The sequence below is a fragment of the Rhipicephalus microplus genome, chromosome 7 (genome assembly GCF_043290135.1).
Source record: "Rhipicephalus microplus isolate Deutch F79 chromosome 7, USDA_Rmic, whole genome shotgun sequence".
Classification (NCBI taxonomy): Eukaryota; Metazoa; Arthropoda; class Arachnida; order Ixodida; family Ixodidae; genus Rhipicephalus; species Rhipicephalus microplus.
This window is the reverse complement of record NC_134706.1, coordinates 47,413,219-47,430,936: the sequence shown is the minus strand read 5'-3', so window position 1 is coordinate 47,430,936 and position 17,718 is coordinate 47,413,219. Positions and strand designations below refer to the sequence as shown.

The following is a 17,718-nucleotide window of genomic DNA, read 5'->3' as shown; positions in this document are numbered from 1 at the left end:
GAGGCCCTGCGACCTTTTCATCGTTCGTCTCCCCCCCCCCTCTCCCCGCTGTCCTTCCCGGATGATTCTTAATTACAGTCTTCGGGTTTGGCGCCAAGCGCCGCCGCCACCAAAGGAAGATCGATTGAACAAACGAGGTCTCCTCTCTCACAGCACAATATGGAATGCAGGGAAAGGCAGGTTTGAAGAGAAACAGGGAGAGAAAACGGCAGTGTTTCTTTGTTGAGAGAACAGAGGGGGAGGGGCGATAGTGGATACGAAGGTGTTTACTGGGGCGTTCGTTGCAGCGGCTTTCGTCTAGCTGAAGGCGAATCGCCCCGCAGCATCCGCGTAGGGAGCGCATCCTAAGCCTTCGTTGAACGGGAAAGGCTCTTTGACGCCTGATTGGGAGGCGGGTCGGGTTTCTTTCCCACGGATCGAAGCACTGATGGAAGCGATGGAGTTTGTCGATTGTTTGGAAGCTGAGGAAGAGAACGGTGGTTCAAAACTGACACTCCGCGAAAGGTTCAGCTCTGATGCCTCAGCGGTGTCGCTTTAATTAGGCGTCTCCGAAATTACAAACGCTGCGAACCCAATCACCCGATGTGGAAGTGTAGATGACGAGGCCGCATATTTGTTTGGGGTGTGTTCTTAGAATGAGACGCGCGCACCCGAGGCATTAGCGTTGATGAATAACACTTCTTGGGGTCACCCGTTCGATTGGTGGTCGGGTCAGTTTGGCCTGCCTATTGAAGAGACGGACAGTTCAAATTACAGCATGTTAACGATAGGTTTTGTACAGGGAAAAGTTGCTTAGAAAAAAGAAAAAAAATCAACGTGCACTTTGCAAGGCTGCCTTGAGATGGCTCGCCATGGCAGGCATTCTTTCAGCCTGAAACATTAAGAACCTAGAGGACTTCGTAGGCAGGATACTGAAAATTGTCTGCAGCAAAAGCAAGCATCTTATAGTATCCTTTTCTGTAACCGTCATCGTCAGCCTGACTCTGTCCAATGCAAGCTACACCCCCATGCTCCTTCAACGAGCCTCGCGCTGCGCTTCCCGCTGTTGTGTTACCCCCGTAAACTTCCTATAGAGGAACACTAAAAAGAGGACAGCAATCGTTTTTTATTAGGAACCTACCCTTTCACAGTTCTAAAATCACCACACTTGCCGAGAAAAGGCACTGGCTAAGCGAGAAAACACGCAAAAAGAAAAGGTGGGTGGGGACACAACCTTGAATTTTCTGCACCAGACACCACGATGTCATAAATTTTGGTGAGGTTTTCAAGACCTACGTAGCCCCTAGTAGCTAAAACCGAAGCACAATTTCTGCTGATGGGGCCAGAAACATACCATGCCAACTTTCAGAAAACTTCGTCGAACCAATACTGCCAAGCTACGACAAAGACTATATAAAATTCGTGACATCCCACATGCAAATGTCTGTGCCAGATTTAAAAGTGGTACTTGCCGTTTATTTTGACCTCTAATAATGGACATATTATGGTAAGTTTGATGACATAAGAGTCGCACACAAGGCTTTATCAATCTAAACTAACACATTCTTTCACTTTGGTGTCCCTTTATTTTTTTCAGGCCACCAATATTCTACCAACTTTTTAAATAAGCAATTTATACTTCATCCCTCAGTATGCAACGGTTGAAAACCAACTCATCATGTCAGTGATCTATACAGAGGCGCTGCAGTGGAATAATTTCTGGGTCCGGGCAAGATGCCAATCTCATAGGAGGGACTAGAGAGTGTCATATTTGATGCAATTGGACTCAGTGAAGTTAGGAGGACAGAATAAGCGCAAAAGAAAGGTAATTTTCTTTTTTGTAGACCCTGAAATAACAACCATATGGGACTGGCATCCATGAGGTGACGTTCTATATGCTGTCCCGAAGGCACAACTTTGACCTAGTGGCGCAACAGTGAACGTTACAGTGCAAAGTGCAACTTTACAAATAAGCAATTTATACTTCGGCCCTCGGTATGCAACGGTTAAGAACCAACTCATCATGTCAGTGGTCCATTCAGAGGCGCTGCAGTGGTACTGAACTATACAGTGTATTCAATGTATTCAGTGGTACTGAATACAATGTACTAAACTCTGTTTTTTGTGTTAGGTTGTCCATTTGTCTCAGTTTGCTATTCTTTTCTTTGCTTTTACTTTTGCGTGAAAATAAATCTGCGAATCTGATAAAGTATAAAACATTACATTCATTATGACAAAACTTAATCAACACTAACACACTCAACTTTCGTTTTTCTTCTAGGCTTCACCCCCTACTCTTCGAGCTTGCATGCCCAACAGACTTCAACTTTCGTTGCACAATCTACTAGTTTTCATATTGCCATAGTACTGACATTACTAAAAGCAGCAGAGAACGATCAGGCGTTTGAGTAAATAAAGCTATGCCATTCCAAGCTCTTTCAGGGTTTTGTCTGTGACGAACTGGTGGAGGTGCTAGTAGATTTCTGTGCACTTTGACCCCAAGGAATGGGAAGCTCTCGATACCGGTTCAATTTCATCGGAAGCGGACAGCCTAAGAAAAAGCCGATAGCTTTAAGGACTGCCTCCGAAGCACTGCCCACCAGCTCTACCAAGGATGTCGACCGCAACGCCAAATCAGAGACAAGAGACATACCGTATGGAGAAGTACCTGTGTCGATGGTTCTCCGCACGCTTGCCGCGGCCCTTCTATGGTGACCCCTCTGAGGACATTAAGGACTGGCTCGATAACTTCATCGGGTCGGCGTTGCATAACTGTTTCCTATCTCTCTAACTTTCGTTTTCGTTCAACAAATGAAGTTTTGCCTGCCTTCACGCCTTTCTCGACATGCGTTGTGGCCTAGATGTCTTTGACATGCGATAAATGCTTCGCATGGTAGTGTAATTATAACAGCAGGTTTTCTGTGGTGTTTGTCTAACATTGCTTGAAGTTAGGCAGCAGCAAGCCAAATGTTTTGGTAAGGTATGGTATGGAGAACTTTATTGAAATCCTGAGGATCAGTCCAGGACTGATGCTGGCTGCTCTCCCGTCGGGACAGAGAGGCCAGCTCCTCTGCCGCCACACGGCCCCTCTGGACAGCCCTAAGTTGGCACGGCAGCCCGTCACTGTGCAGCATTCGCTGCCACCACTGTTCACCGTGAGAAACCACACCGGCCATTGCCGAGCAGCGCCAGAGCATGTGTTCAAAACTGAGCAAGCACCCACACTTACTACAATAAATCGAAACCCCACAGTCCGGGTTAATTTTATTCAAGACGAACGAGTTGGGGTACGTCCGCGTCTGCAGAAGTCTTAATGTAACCACCTGTAGCCTGTTAAGACTAGGTGCATTCGCGCTATTTCGTGAGCCGCCACCGGTGCCACTTTTATTGCTGTCGTTTCTAAGGTACCCATCAACTTACACCACTTGAGTCCTGACAGCACTTATATCCAAACATCCCTGACAATTAGCATATTTGACCACATTTAACCAAATTTATGCTCCTGATAATTGGTCGCCCTAGCTACAGAAACATGAAGTGGCTTCCCTGACAACTAAAATTCTTCACGGCACTCAACTGAACTACCATTCCTTACAAATAATATGCCTGACTAAATTTAGCCGAATGTACAGGCATTCCTCTTCGAGGGTAACACCTATGGGTGCTTGGTTAAGCGAGAAAACTACGTCGACAAGTTTGAACGAACACTCATAGTCGTTGAAAGTATAGCAGTGTAGTGCCAGACATTAAGTAGGTATTACATTAGGTTGCTATGACATTAGTGATACACTAGGCTTCTGTTATACCCGACTCGAATGGTATTGAACTCATCACGAAAGCTTTAAAGGCTGTCATGATGCTACGTCCGTGAAAAGCGCTACGTTGTGCGACTCTAGTAACATGAAAACGTAGTAACCTAGTGAGCCTGAAACACTGTCATTAGGCTAAAGTGAATGCTTCGCCGTATGGTGAAGTCCAGCTATTGTAATGAAGCGGGGGTTGCATAAAGCACGTTTTTGAAAAATTAATCTATTTTTATCTGTATTTTCACATTGTTTAACCTACGCGAAATACGAAAGAGCCAGCAATTATGGGAATATTCAACATTCACACCTCTGACTTAAGTTAGCGGGCATTTATATGGGTGCTTGGGGTTGAACGTTTTCATTTATTCGTGAATCGCAGTTCACTTCAAAGTATCAAAACTTCTATTGGCGGTCTTGCGCTTTTGTTGCATTCATATTCTCTTACAGGATCGTGGCCTACCGCGAGGTATGTCATTAGGGTAGTGAAAGTCTCTTCCCCTCAATGCAGATGTCTTCATGAGTGATGATTCGCCATATTGACCAGCTTAACAATATGCCTTCGTTTTACACAATTCACGGGTTTCAAAAATGAGCTCTCTTCTTGTGAATTAACCAACACGAAAGATTCACAGCCATAGTCTAGCACTCGGAACTTCTGTTGCTTTAACGCACTCCATTTCGTACCTAAGAGTCTGGGTATTGCACAACCCACCGCAAGATTTCACTGACGACCTTCGCCAGCAGTTGATCTGCATGGAGATCAAGAAATGACAAAAAATAAATGACACACGTAAATCACAACAGCTTTTATTGGTGTCAGTTTTCTGTACACAGAGTATTCATTTTTTTTATTTTACGTTCCATTAACAATGTTCCACACGGTGCGCAATCACAAGATTGAAGAAGAAGGCAACGCCACGACACGGTGCTGAGTATCCTCAGTCTCTTGTCGATCAGTAAAATTTGAAATTCGAGCAGAGCTCTTTCTTTTGTGTCTTGTACATCCAACTGAATTCAACACTAGTAAGAAAAATGATATTTGCTAACGAAGCAGCAGGAGATATCTTTTCTCGTTCGACATTAGGATAGTCACTTAGCGAGGCAGTCATATCTAGAGTCATCACTGATGGTCGTTGTCACGACTAATTACATTAGCATTACTAACGAGCACAGCATCTCCCTCAGCTCTTCCCTTAGACATGAGCACAAGCAAACGCCGAAAGAAGGCCGGCCCATACACCTCCCCACCCCACCTCTTTCCCATACCACTCCTTTGCAGTGCGTTCTCGTTGTGAGGGCCTGGGTGGGAAAGACCGGGAAGAGAGGTAGGGCGCTGCAGCAAAGCTGTGCCCCCCTCCTCCCTTCAAACGAAAAACGTTGCACATGCATTCTATTCTGCTAGGCTTTCAATTAGAAGCACACGAAAAAAAAACGCAGGAATTAGCGCAACTTCGTATAACTACAGAAGCCACAAGAGAAAAAGACAGAAGCCACAGTCACCTAAATAGAACATACGCTAGGAACCTACCTGCCGGCAACCCTGAGCTAGAAAAAAATGCGTGTACTTTCTGCGAAAGGCTTAGGAAGTTCAGCGATAACTGCCGCCTATTGTTTGTCGACCACCACACCTTGCGCAATCGCTGCTCCGTGAGTTTGGGACTCGTTGTAAAAGTGTCAGGGGTCTCATTGCGATAGTGTGCACGTTACTATTGCACAATTCGCCATGCGCACTGTAACGCTGAAACACCAGCACTTTGTTTGTTTTTTCTTTCGCTTTCTGGCCTCTGGCTTCTCTTGCGGATCGAATGAGCAGTAGCCGCCAGAAATAATGCACGAAGCCTCGTTATTGTTACGACCCTTCTACCACCAGCACTATACTCAGGCTCTGATTCCCAGGAAAACGACACACGGGCTCGTTCCGCTAACAGCAGCCCCGTCAAATGAAGACATTCCTCGCAGACCGACACATGGTACCACGTTGTTCTCCAACGTAGAAAAAGTGGTTCCTGCTCTGAAGCTAACCACATCGGACCCAGGTTTCGCAGTAAAACAAAGTATTCGAATTAGGGCGCAGCGCGGGAACACTTACACGGAGACGTCAGGCCGACCATCGGAGGCCACCGTTCAGAACGTTGGGTCGTTCTTCGATATACGCGACAAGCACAGTGATTCGCGGGTAACCACATGGCGTTGCGTATGGGGAACGAGGTCATTAATACGCACTTGTCAACTGGCTGTTATAGGGGTTCCCACAGATGACGGCGCTCTGTTAGGCATATTGGGCCGGGGATTGCGTCAACGAGAAACAGTCCGAATCGCACTTGCCCATAACGGTCGAGCACGTGGATATAGTAAGGACGCTGACGTAGTCCTCAGCTGCTATGTCGCGTTCGGTGCTAGCATTCGTTTGTGCTTTAATTATAGTGTGATGACGAAGTATGCTATTTAAGTATATATATGTGTGTTACTATTGCGCTGTTGGTCTCTGCATGCCTCTGCGAAAAATAGAAGCAGCATTCATCAAAACTGCTGAATGCCAGCGCCAGACAATGTGATTGAGGCTGTGCGTACACCCACGAGAAAATGTTTGTTAAACGTGAGCTCCACCATTGCACACTTTAAGTCTGCTGGTGCATTATCTTCTTAGTTTAGCTGGATACTGCATAGATTGCCATACCAACGACTTGGTTAAACATTTATTTGGAAGAATGCGTTCCGCAACGAAGCAAGAATATAGTTTCCTCGAAGATTTCACGTTGTTCGTATGGTTAGTAGCGGGTTAGCGTTCTCGGTAGATGGCCTGAAATTTGTGGATTTCATTCTGGCTGTGGCTGTCGCATATTGGTGGAGGTGAAATGCCTTAAGCCTATGTACAGTACGATGCCGGTTAATATCAAATAATACCATGTAATCAGAATACCGTGGTTTTGGGTATTAAAACAACAGACATTATTAACATTATTTCTCGTCCCGCGTAATTTCGCTTTTTGGCACTTCACACGTACTGCTATTTAGCATCACATTTTAGTCAGCAAGTAGCCACTGACGAGTAGATTAAAATGATGGCGCGAATCGTTTCAAAATCGGAAGAATACGACAGACCCCTAAATGTTCTTAAAGATGTCCACTTTTTTTTTAACCCCATGAAAGGTGAACTGCAATTGTCATTGCAACACTGCAGCTAACAAAAGTGTACTTGTGCTGAGTTTCACTGATGCTGATCTTAACCCTATACTGTCGCCTTTCTCCTGTCCCTGAAATATTTTCACATGTCGTCTTGCAATGTGTACATCGCATCCATATGTTCCCCGTATATTTTTTATATTTTCTGACGTGTCTGTGAGTTATCCCTTGTTCTCTATTTCCTCCTAGCTTTTTATGTTCTTTCACTTCCCTTTCTTTTTTCCCCTTGCGTAGGCTAGCAAACCAGGTGCAACCTGGTTAACCTCCTTACTTTTCCTCTCTATTTTTTTTCTTTATGTCTTTACGGAATTATTACTATGCTCAACGGAAACACTCACGATATAGGTGTTACTTTGCCAAGTGAAGTATATAAGCGACCTTCGAATCGTTTATATAGCAGATATTACGAGCTGAGCTGGAGTGATACGGCCAGCGACAAGGCATTGACTTCTAGTTCATCGTTGTGCGACTGTTGTAATTGAGCTTATAAAAAAAAAAGCTCTCACCGCTTTTATGCGACATAAACTCCTGCATAGCTTCGGTGTGGAGAGTACTCTTCTAGCCCAGAGATTGTGTAGAATGTGCAACTTGTCATTTGACGTTTTCCTGTTTGAGCATCGTGCTCGAAAACTCTACGCCACCAGTTGACGGACAGTTATAGAACAAGTCCCTAAGCTGTCACTGAAGAACTGTAGTGTTACGCAATCTTGGAAGTTAATTCGTGAATAACCTTGGAAAGCGTGGCGTGCGTGTCCGTCTGCATGCGCTGCATGCACCACGAAAACTGCATCAAGGCTACTGTGAGGACTCCTACTGCGAAATAGGTAATGTTAGTGGCGTCGCTCCACACTCTACTGTGGCTTTCCGCCTCACTATATGAATAAGTGGATGCACCAGCCCGCATATTTCACTTAAAAAAAGAAATCTTCAACAGATCTCAACAGGCCTCAGCAAGTCCCTGCAGTTTGCAGTTAGAACGTTGCAATGGACTTTGTACGTTCAAAACAAAGCGATTATTAACTTGCCTCAGGTGTTACTACTGGCCGTTCGAGGCATAATGCGGCGTAAAGCGGAACGAAAAGTACTATTCTAAAGTGTGAGATGATCCTTATGCGAGTACTATTCTGACTCGTCGTCTTCTCTATATCTAAGTGCTAATAACAATTGCTTGTTTTAAGCGCACGGGCTGCCAAAATAAAAGTAGTATGGTTTACAATGCATTCGCTTGAGACGAATCAACGCTAAAGTATTCTTTTATATTCAAGTCAATCGTATTGATCCCCCTTCTTTGAAAACATTCTGTACACAACGCAGCTTCGCATTGCCTCCCGAATCTGAAGTACTGGATGATATCTGCTACCTCACGTGGTGTTTCAAAGCCTTCAAGATCAGCCCGTCTTCAACCGAGCGATGATGTGGCTATATCCCCGTGTGAGATCACGTAATGTGGAACCACAATTTCTGGTGACCTGCGAGATCATAATGAGGTCATCGGGGTACTTCAGCCCGTGATTACATTAGACATCACTCGTCTTGACGCTGACGACCACTTTCCGGATTTAGTCAGAAATCGAAGCCTTGAGCCTTAATAGCAAGAACATTAGGGTTAGAGACCACCAATGTCTGTGGTTCATAAAATCTTGAGCAACGGAATCCCCAGCACAAAGTCGTGGCTCGTCTGCCTCCTCCCCCGGTAGATGTCACTGAGACTGTACACTCTACGAAAGAAAGGGAGTGGAAACGTCTCTGTATTCCACTCTGGCTGAAGCGGTGTTTCTCTTGACGGACGGGCACAATGAGACGACGAACGAGAAATAACGAGAAACCGACAACTGAGACAGTGTAGGTATGTGTGTGTGTATAGCGAGATTACTTATAGTCTTGTATTTGCATACGCGCCCACGTCATTTGCTTCCCGTGTTCGATACGTACGACGAGAAGTCTCACAATTATTCCGTGCTAAGCTTTGTCGACACGTGATGCAGAGTCACAGAGCCACACTCGCGACAGCGTTCTACAACTTCAAACTGTACAGTGCAAGACAATGAAACATAGCACGAGAAAAAAAAGGAGGCAAAGTACACATTTAAAAAAGGAGGCACATGCACGATCTCTTTTTTTTTTCATTTAGTTTATAGCAAGCGTCATAGCAAGTGAGCGAGACAGGAAGAAAAAAGTAGATGCGAACAAGCACGGTATCCAAGTATGGAAGGCGAAAATGCACGAAAACGACATCAACAATACAAGAATGAAGGCCCCCGAGGAGTAAAATTCGCAGATGAGGCTGCATTCAAGGCTCTGTATGTTCGAGCACAAACCGCATGGAGCATCTTTATTCTGATGTGCACATAGTAAACGTGCCACGTGCTACGCGCAGTAACATGCCGCGCTTTCAAATATTAGGAGGATTCCTTTCGCTAACGCGTGCTTGCTGGGAAAATATCGCCCAGCCATCGGGGAGGAGATACGAGAGCAATAGAAGAAACACAGCAAATGAATGAGGTACAGCGTCACTTTCTAGCGTTTTATGGTTTCTCACTAGATACACGTTGATTTTTTTCTTACATTATAGAAAGCCGCTTAGCCTTACGTTTTGAGTATCATGACATCAAAGGATGACTTCAAAGGTGGTCGAAATCAGTTGGCAATTACAACTTAGTTTCTCTAGATGTTTTAATTCTGCCAACTCAAATTTCACTCTTTCAATGAGGGAATTAATATCATGTCCTTAAAAATTATTCAAGACTAAGCAAACTTCTTCAGTGTTCTCTAGCCCCCAGACTTACACGCCCGTGAGCTCAATGTCACGCCGTGACATCATGCCCAATCTTTTTCGGCGGAATCGACATGCCTTTGATTTTGAAAATGTGATTGGTTTAGCCACCAGTTCAACCTCAAAAAACGATGTTCCTTTAAGGCAAAATAACTATTATGTAGTGCCCAGTAAAACTCGCGTTTATTTACTAATGCCATGTGCTGCTAGGGCTGAAGTTTAAAGCTGGTATTAGCGAGTGTTTCTACAACGTGGACCACTCCAATATTTCAAGGCCCGGCGTCTGTGCGATTCTAACTTAACACAGCTTGTCTATAAACAACTATTCTAGCAGTTTTATGGCTTGTATCATTACATTCCCTATTTAGCGCGTACATGTAAATCTCCGCTATATACACTGATTACTGATTCCATTGGAGTGAAGTGCGGAAAATTACAGCGATATTTTCCTGAAGAAAAAAAAAAGCTGTTCCAGAATGTTAGGCTTCCAGTTTTTTTTTATTGACTCGTTGCAAAACGCATGACTAACGCTGAAATAACTACTCAATAGTCTTGCTAACTACGACTCGGAAGTGCGAGCAGCGCTGCATATTACCGAATGGCTAACCTTATCACTTAATACCTACAATAGCTTCACAAAATTAGCCACATTATTCCAGTTGTCTTTTGCTTTGTGCAATAAAATGCATGTGGTTACAGTGCACTGCGAAATATTCAAAAACCTTGTTAGTACGGTCATCGAAGATTTGCATCAGTGTGCATAACTGCTACGCTTGTATTGTGTGAAAGCAATTTGTTTACCAGTAACTACCCATGTTGCTTGATGCACCATATTTTAAACTGCACCTGTAGCAAATGGCTAATGATTAGTATGAGTGTAATCTGAGCACGTCTGCAGATACCTTTAGCACAGGATTACCACACCCTGAGTTCAGCAAGTGATATTTATAAACATAGCGATGAAAAAATATACCAAGCCATTCGCATACTGCTTCACCATGCTCTGTGTAAGTACGTGGTGGCGGCCGCTCATTTGAGCTTTCTACTGTACGGAAGAATATTGGAAAAATAAGTGAACTGGCATTGAAGATATACGACTATGTATATCAGTGTATTGCGTTTTATAAAGTACTCGATGTAGAACTTTACAGTTGAAAATATCCGAACTCACGAAAACACAGAATTGACCTGAGATCTTACGAGGGACTGCGGTAGGCTGGTGATAGCTTTATGCTACGGAAAAATTGCATATGCTCGCCAGTAAATTGCCATCAACTGTACTGTAACCGTAAAAACCTTCATGAAATAACTAAGATGAAGCAACAACAAAATGTTTTTATATGAATATAAATTTGGTGTACCCTTGAAGCTGAAAATGTAAAGTTTTTTTTTTCAATATAGCTCGTGTTTTCAGACGAAAGTTTGGTTTGTCGTTACGACTTGTGTGACACCTGATACAGAAAGCTTTCTTCGTTTGCTTGTGTCAAGTGATGCTTTAAAGCAGTGATTCATATCTTGCATTTCATTGGTACAGTAAAGGTTAATGCGTTCAATGTACACAGCGAAGTGCATTCACACATGCCCTCATCCAGACCATCACGTTCGGACCCATGTCGAAGGGCCTGTAGTAGTAATAATCAAAACTTGTCCGACTGATTGATCGACTCACTAACTACTCAGCAAATATTTGTTAGGTGTATACAAAACAAGAAGCTGTTGCACCACACGAGAACACAATTTTCCGACCAATTACCACTCAATGAACTATATATAGCATGAATCTAGATTGGACACTATCCACGTTTTCAGATTTTGCAAATGACGATGTCAAAAAACTATCACTGAATCAAAATGTGAAAGCCCAGATTTAAAAAAAAAACAGCAACAACCAGACATTGTCCTTTCTTTTCAACAATACTGTGAAGCAAACTGCTATCACTATGCAAGTACCGTGAGTGCTTTATAAATCTCGATAAAGTGCGAGCTTGTGAGATAGCGACAGAGTTCTACGAGGCATCACCAAGAAAGTAATGTCAAGTGTTTGAAACTTTGCAACAGTACCTTCGTGCAGGAATTTCTCGTTTCGGGCATAGAAATACCTGGGTGTCATTCCTCAGTTAGCTTTTTTTTTTATTTTGCAATACAAGAGACCTCTCAGAACATCAGTACTGCTTTACTTCCACATTTTGCACTTCTTTTTATTTATAGTATCTGCAGAGTTGTTTTTTTCTTCACGTTTCTCTGCGTTAACAACACCAACTTCAATCCACCTAAATCCAGTTTCCTTCTGAAACAAGCAAAAACCACCATGTGCGTCGACTACGTCAACACTTTCTTATCAAGCACGAAGATACCTTAAAATTTGTTTTAGCTGCTTCTTTATTTTTTCGGAGGATTCCACCGCAGATTGTGGTGCGAACTGAACACCCATTTTTTTTCCCTTGTTCAAGTCCTGCCTGCGTTTGACACCAGCGTTCATTTCCGGTTTGACTCTGATTTATATTCTATTACGAAGGGGCCCTAGTGTGCTTTTGTTTTGCAAACGTTTGGCAAATATTATTTAAACAAGAGAACGGAGGGGGCACGACGAAAAAAAATACAGCGTTGCCTGCTGGCTAGATTTTTTCATGTTGTTTTTTGGCTTTAGTGTATCGTAAAGAATTTCAATCTGACATTCAGCAAAGGCATATACCAAAAAAGAAAACTCATCGGTGCCAAACCAACTCTGAAAGGTTTATTTCTCTCGCCTTTATTGGTATTTCGATGCATTGTGCCCTCGTTTTTTTGCGAATGTCATCTTTTAAATATTATTTTCCTTCCAAAAACTGAAGTGCCAGCTCTATTTCCTGCACCCTCTTTTAAATTCGTAAGATTCTAATGAAGTACCACCCCACCCTCCTCTCCTTTTTTTCAGTCTTTCTTGTCATTAGAAGATTTTCAGACGTTAAGAGGACATTTATGCTTAACGTAGTCTATCTTAGACGGGTATTAGACGTCATTATTCCAGAAAAAGTCTTATTGATCTCTGGAATGGCAGAAATCGGGAAGGTTTTTTTTAAATAAAGCTTTTGTTTCAACACACGGTGACTGCATATGGTAGCTCAAGAAAGAAATATGCTCAATAACAGGAGGGTCTGCGTAGCTTATCAATATATTTATTAAGCAACAAACATGGGACCAAGATAGTCTTGTGTGAACGGAGCCAATAGGAAAATGTTCCAGGGGCGCAAATTTGACTTTCCTGGTATACGCACTCGGTGACAGATTTGCTCCAGGAAGAAAACAAAATCGAACAGGATGAAGCTGCATGATTGAAAGTACGGTATGCGGACACTAACTTTCAAGTCGCTAATGAAATATTGTTTTTCAATATTCAAGAGGTAATTAGAGATCTCTATTCGAAGCACGCCTTGACTATAACGGAATTTTCGCTGTGGTACAGGAATGGTGGCGAAATATCCGTTTGATTCACTCAATAACTCGAAACTTAAGCCACTTCTAACGTGCATATTCGGTCCTCTGAGGTAAGAAGGACTCTTGGTTTGCTAGATTTCAGACTATTTATGCGCAATGATATAGCACAATTTTTCTTATCACATCTAGTTTCAAACGGTCTTTACACCGAACAGAGTTCGAAAGCAAAACAGTAATTTCTTTTTCACTTTCACTACCCTTCCAACAAGGGATATCTCCTCCTCGTCACTTCTCGATGGAGGCGAAAAAGCTGTTGGCCCGTGCGCTCAGATTTGGAGGTACGTTAAAGAACCCCAGGTGGTCTAAATTTCCGGAGCCCTCCACCACGGCGTCTCTTATAATCAGTAATTATACGGTGGTTTCGGGACGTTCAACCCCACATATGTATCAATCCTTGTCACTTCATTTTTCATAAAACACATGGTATCGCAGCACTAAGCGGTTAGTCAGTCAGGAGTCCGCGCTCGTCGACTTCATGCTGTGATCTACGCTTGCGTAGAGGCAGACGCAGAATTCGAAGTGAACTCAAGTTTATCGCCCACTATAGTTCTGCGAGACAAGGCAATATGAGCATTTGTATGCACAGATAAGCAAAGCAGGAGACAATTTAGAAGAGACACCTCTCGTAATGACAAATCGAGAGCTTATTTCATCCTAACGTCACACGAACAAACTGCCGGAGTCCCGGATGGTGCCGCAAAGACTGGAAATACCAGGAATATATAACACGCAGTAAAGTAGCGAATTGGGCTAGTTGGAACATCCTCGTATCGAGGACAAGCGCACGAAAAATGAACACGAAAACAATTGTGGTATCGTGCACTTCCCTTTGATCTCTTGTTCATTCTTCATGTGCTTATCGGGATGACAATAACACGCCCATTTGTGGGTGGGGAATAACAATAATACGCTCCTTTGTGGGTGATAATGTGTGACCATTGAATACTTCCACTGTTTTCCACGATGAATATGCTGGACGCACGAAGAAAGCAGGACCAGGGAACAGCCCGTGGGAGTATAGGAAGAAAATCGGAAAGGGTGAACCTTGGTACGAACAGGACGTGGTCATTCTGATGACGAGAAGTCTATTCAAAGTCGAACGACCTCGAAAACGAGAATTGCTGTGTGAACTTCCGCAATGCAATGGGTGAGAAGTCAAAGAGAAACTCTTTCACCAACACCCGACGGAGGAGGATATATTTGCATCTTAACGGCGTGCGGTATTGTATATATTTCGCTTTTCAGGAACATTTCCCAGCTGCCGTTCGAGTGGGGTGAACGAATAAAGCTTAGTTGCCTGCAGGGAGGTGTACTTTGCATGCAAGGTAAACAAAGGCGATGATACAAACATTTGCTTGAGATACGTGGTTGTAGTCAGATGACGCCTGTTATTTGGGAGGACGCACCGAGCAAGAATGCTGCGACTACGTCTGACAGATATCGCAAAACAAGATCGAAGCATCAGTAAACAGATTGTCCAAAGACTCTTTACGTGGTATGTTCTTTTGCTTCTCACAAGCCGCAACACTGGCTGAGGTTATGAGAACATAGCTTAGTCCATATGGTTACGTAACAATACTAGAGGGAAATCTGGCCCAACAGTCTATCAAAACTGCAATGCATGGCACATCAGCCGTCATGGCAGTGGTAGGTTGTACATTACGCTGCCCAATCTTCGTTCGTTAGGCTGCGTGTGGTCAGTAGCCTATTTGTCGCTAGAAGAATTTGATCAAAACGTTAAGTCCCATTTTCGTACGTTCACCCTTATGGGCTCACAAATTCAAAAACACTCATGGGTTTCCCAACAAGCCCTCCCTTCATCCGAGACAGAAGTCAAAATCCAGCAATAAATAACGCCCCAATTTTGCTAGAAGAAGCAAGCGCAGATGCTGGGCAACTCCATGTATTCATCGCTAGGTGGCTGAAAGATAGCTGCGCCAGAATTCTCCGTGGTAAATCTTGTAAGAAACTTTATGACTAGCTCATGCAAGTTTCAGCATATTGCATTGTACCTGAACACATGCCGAACTGACACGATCTTGATGTATTCGCGAACACATTGAATAACCACTTACGCAAAGCGTCGACTGGGCATCGACAGGGAGCCTCTTCCGCCGATTTCAATTAGTCTTTTAACAGTTAACATCAACACATGTCCGTCGTGAAAAATTTGCTCATAATAATAGACATAATTAGGGGAACTCTTGCCGAGTGAATTCCTGGGACACATGCAGAATATTCATATCATCTTCTTAAATCGTCTGTAGAAGTTCTACAGAATATTGAACGTTACTTTCGAAAAAGGTATACAGCTTCGTTCTCCAAGCAGTGTTGCATCACCGATCAAGGTCGAAAAACGAGCACCAGAAGATGGTAACGAAATAGAGAGAGAGAGAGCACATTCATGGAGTGATAGAACAGGTAACAGGAATCACTGCTCTCGCCCGGAAAATCACGCGACTCGGTCACGCGTAGAGTATTGCAACCCTTCCGCCTGCTCTCAGTGAAAACATCGACTGGCACGTGTTGGATATACTGGGTGAGGAATCACATCTGGCCACTGAGATTCTCGGTTGGTCCTTCCCTCGTTGTTGCCTTAGGAGACCGCACAGCTTGTCCTCTTCCGTGCGCCCTTTGGCCTGAACACCGGGCTCAGCTGGTCCCGGCTGAAGCTGTTCACGGGAAGGGACATGCGTCGGCTCTGCGTCGCCTTGGCAACCTTGCTCTTGAAGTGCGCCTGCGCCAGCAGCTCCTAAGCCGGAATACAAAAAAAAATATATTCTGTCAATTGCATGCCGTGAAAAGCCTCCGAGAGAAAAGCTGTAAACACGAGTCTGTATGTGACTTGTCGTTGTCATCATCCTCGTATCAATCATCATCGTCGGCATTTGAAGGATCGCCGTCATTTTCTTTCATTTATTTACTTACTTATTTATTTGTTTATGTATTTATTTATTTATTTATTTATTCCCTTTTCCTTCAGTTCACGTGACCTGCATGAGTCATACAGCACCTGCTACTGCTACAACAACAACAACTACTACTACTAGTACTACTACTACTACTACTACTACTACTACTACTACTACTACTACTACAGCTACTACTACTAGACACTACCATAGGCTTTCACGGATACGCTTTGAATCGTCACAGTTTCACCGCAAATGTGAAGCGATGAATGCTACAGCACCAAGGTAGAATATATATATATATATATATATATATATATATATATATATATATATATATATATATATATATATATATATATATATATATATATATATATATATATATATATATATATATATATATATATATATATATATATATATATATATATATATATATATATATATATATATATACATCAGGATCGCGAATTGTCCTTTACAAAACGACCTGACGTAACTCCTCGCAATCACAGTGTAAGAAAACGTAGCCGCTGCTGCAAGACAAGCGATCATGGCACATTTATCTCACGGCTTCAACGCAAGCACTGTGAGGAGAGCACAACACGAACAAAGGTGTGAGCCATGTCATGATTCCGTCTAAAGACACGGTGACAGCGACCGCGGGCATCGGGTCACACCGGGGGGCTCAAAGTATGCACTATATGGCGGGGGTGGACGTGGGCGGTGCAGACGCACGTTACTGCTCTCTAACCCGCCTCGATCTTTCTTCCTTGCGCCTTGCACCCGACGGAGACAGTTGGTGTGTTTCATTTCTGCGTCACTGCCGTCTGCACACAACGGGGTCATGGAGTTCGAATGTTTTAGGGGAATGTTTTGAAAGCGAGCTCTTGACGCACAGCTCTTTTCAAGGACGACGTCACTAAAGTAATGCAGATTAATTTCTCTGAAAATGAAAAAACTTTCTTATTGACAAGAACTTTTTTTTTCTGGCCTTCGGGTTCAAAGAGAAAACCTAAAGCCCTATGTGGTGCCCGGTTATTACATTAGCGAAAACGGCAAGATCGAACTAGATTTTTTGTGTGTTTGTGAACAAATGGTATAAATTAACCAGGTCATGCTCACCTGATGTATCTGCTTTCCATCTCTCTCTTTCTTTGTAACATCTCTTTTCTACAATCTTTTATTTTTCTTACAACCTTTCCCTGCAAAGGTTAGCAAGCCAGTCTGATAATTGGCTGACCTTCCTTTTTTTTCGCCTATTTCTCGTCCCCTCCGGGACAAAAATGTACTCGCATCTAATGATACCTGGCATCTTACGTCGCGAAACCAAGATAAGTTTATGACAATAGTCGTAGTGGAGGGCTCCGGAAATTTCGACCAACTGGTGTTTAGCGCCCACTGACATCACACTGTAAGTGAGGCTCTATACCGTTTCGCCACTATTGAAATGCAACCGCCACAGCGTTAACGGGCATCTGAATAAACAAATATTTCTTAACACCAACCACCGTCGTTACAAACTTGACATTTCTTTTGGCTACCCGATGTGATACATAGGATATACAAAGTTCTGGCAGTGACAGCT

The 17,718-nt window shown here is 43.4% G+C and overlaps 1 protein-coding gene across 1 annotated transcript in view; it reads right to left on the bottom strand.

Moving 5' to 3' along the window:
- Positions 1-4,576: 4,576 nt before the first annotated feature.
- The window catches only part of LOC142767441 (uncharacterized), a 226,054-nt gene continuing 212,912 nt past the window's right edge, over positions 4,577-17,718 (bottom strand). Inside the window, exon 5 of the mRNA XM_075869109.1 lies at positions 4,577-15,967. Within this exon, the coding sequence (XP_075725224.1) occupies positions 15,812-15,967 (156 nt within the window). The 3' untranslated portion in view covers positions 4,577-15,811. The remainder of the gene's footprint in view (positions 15,968-17,718) is intronic.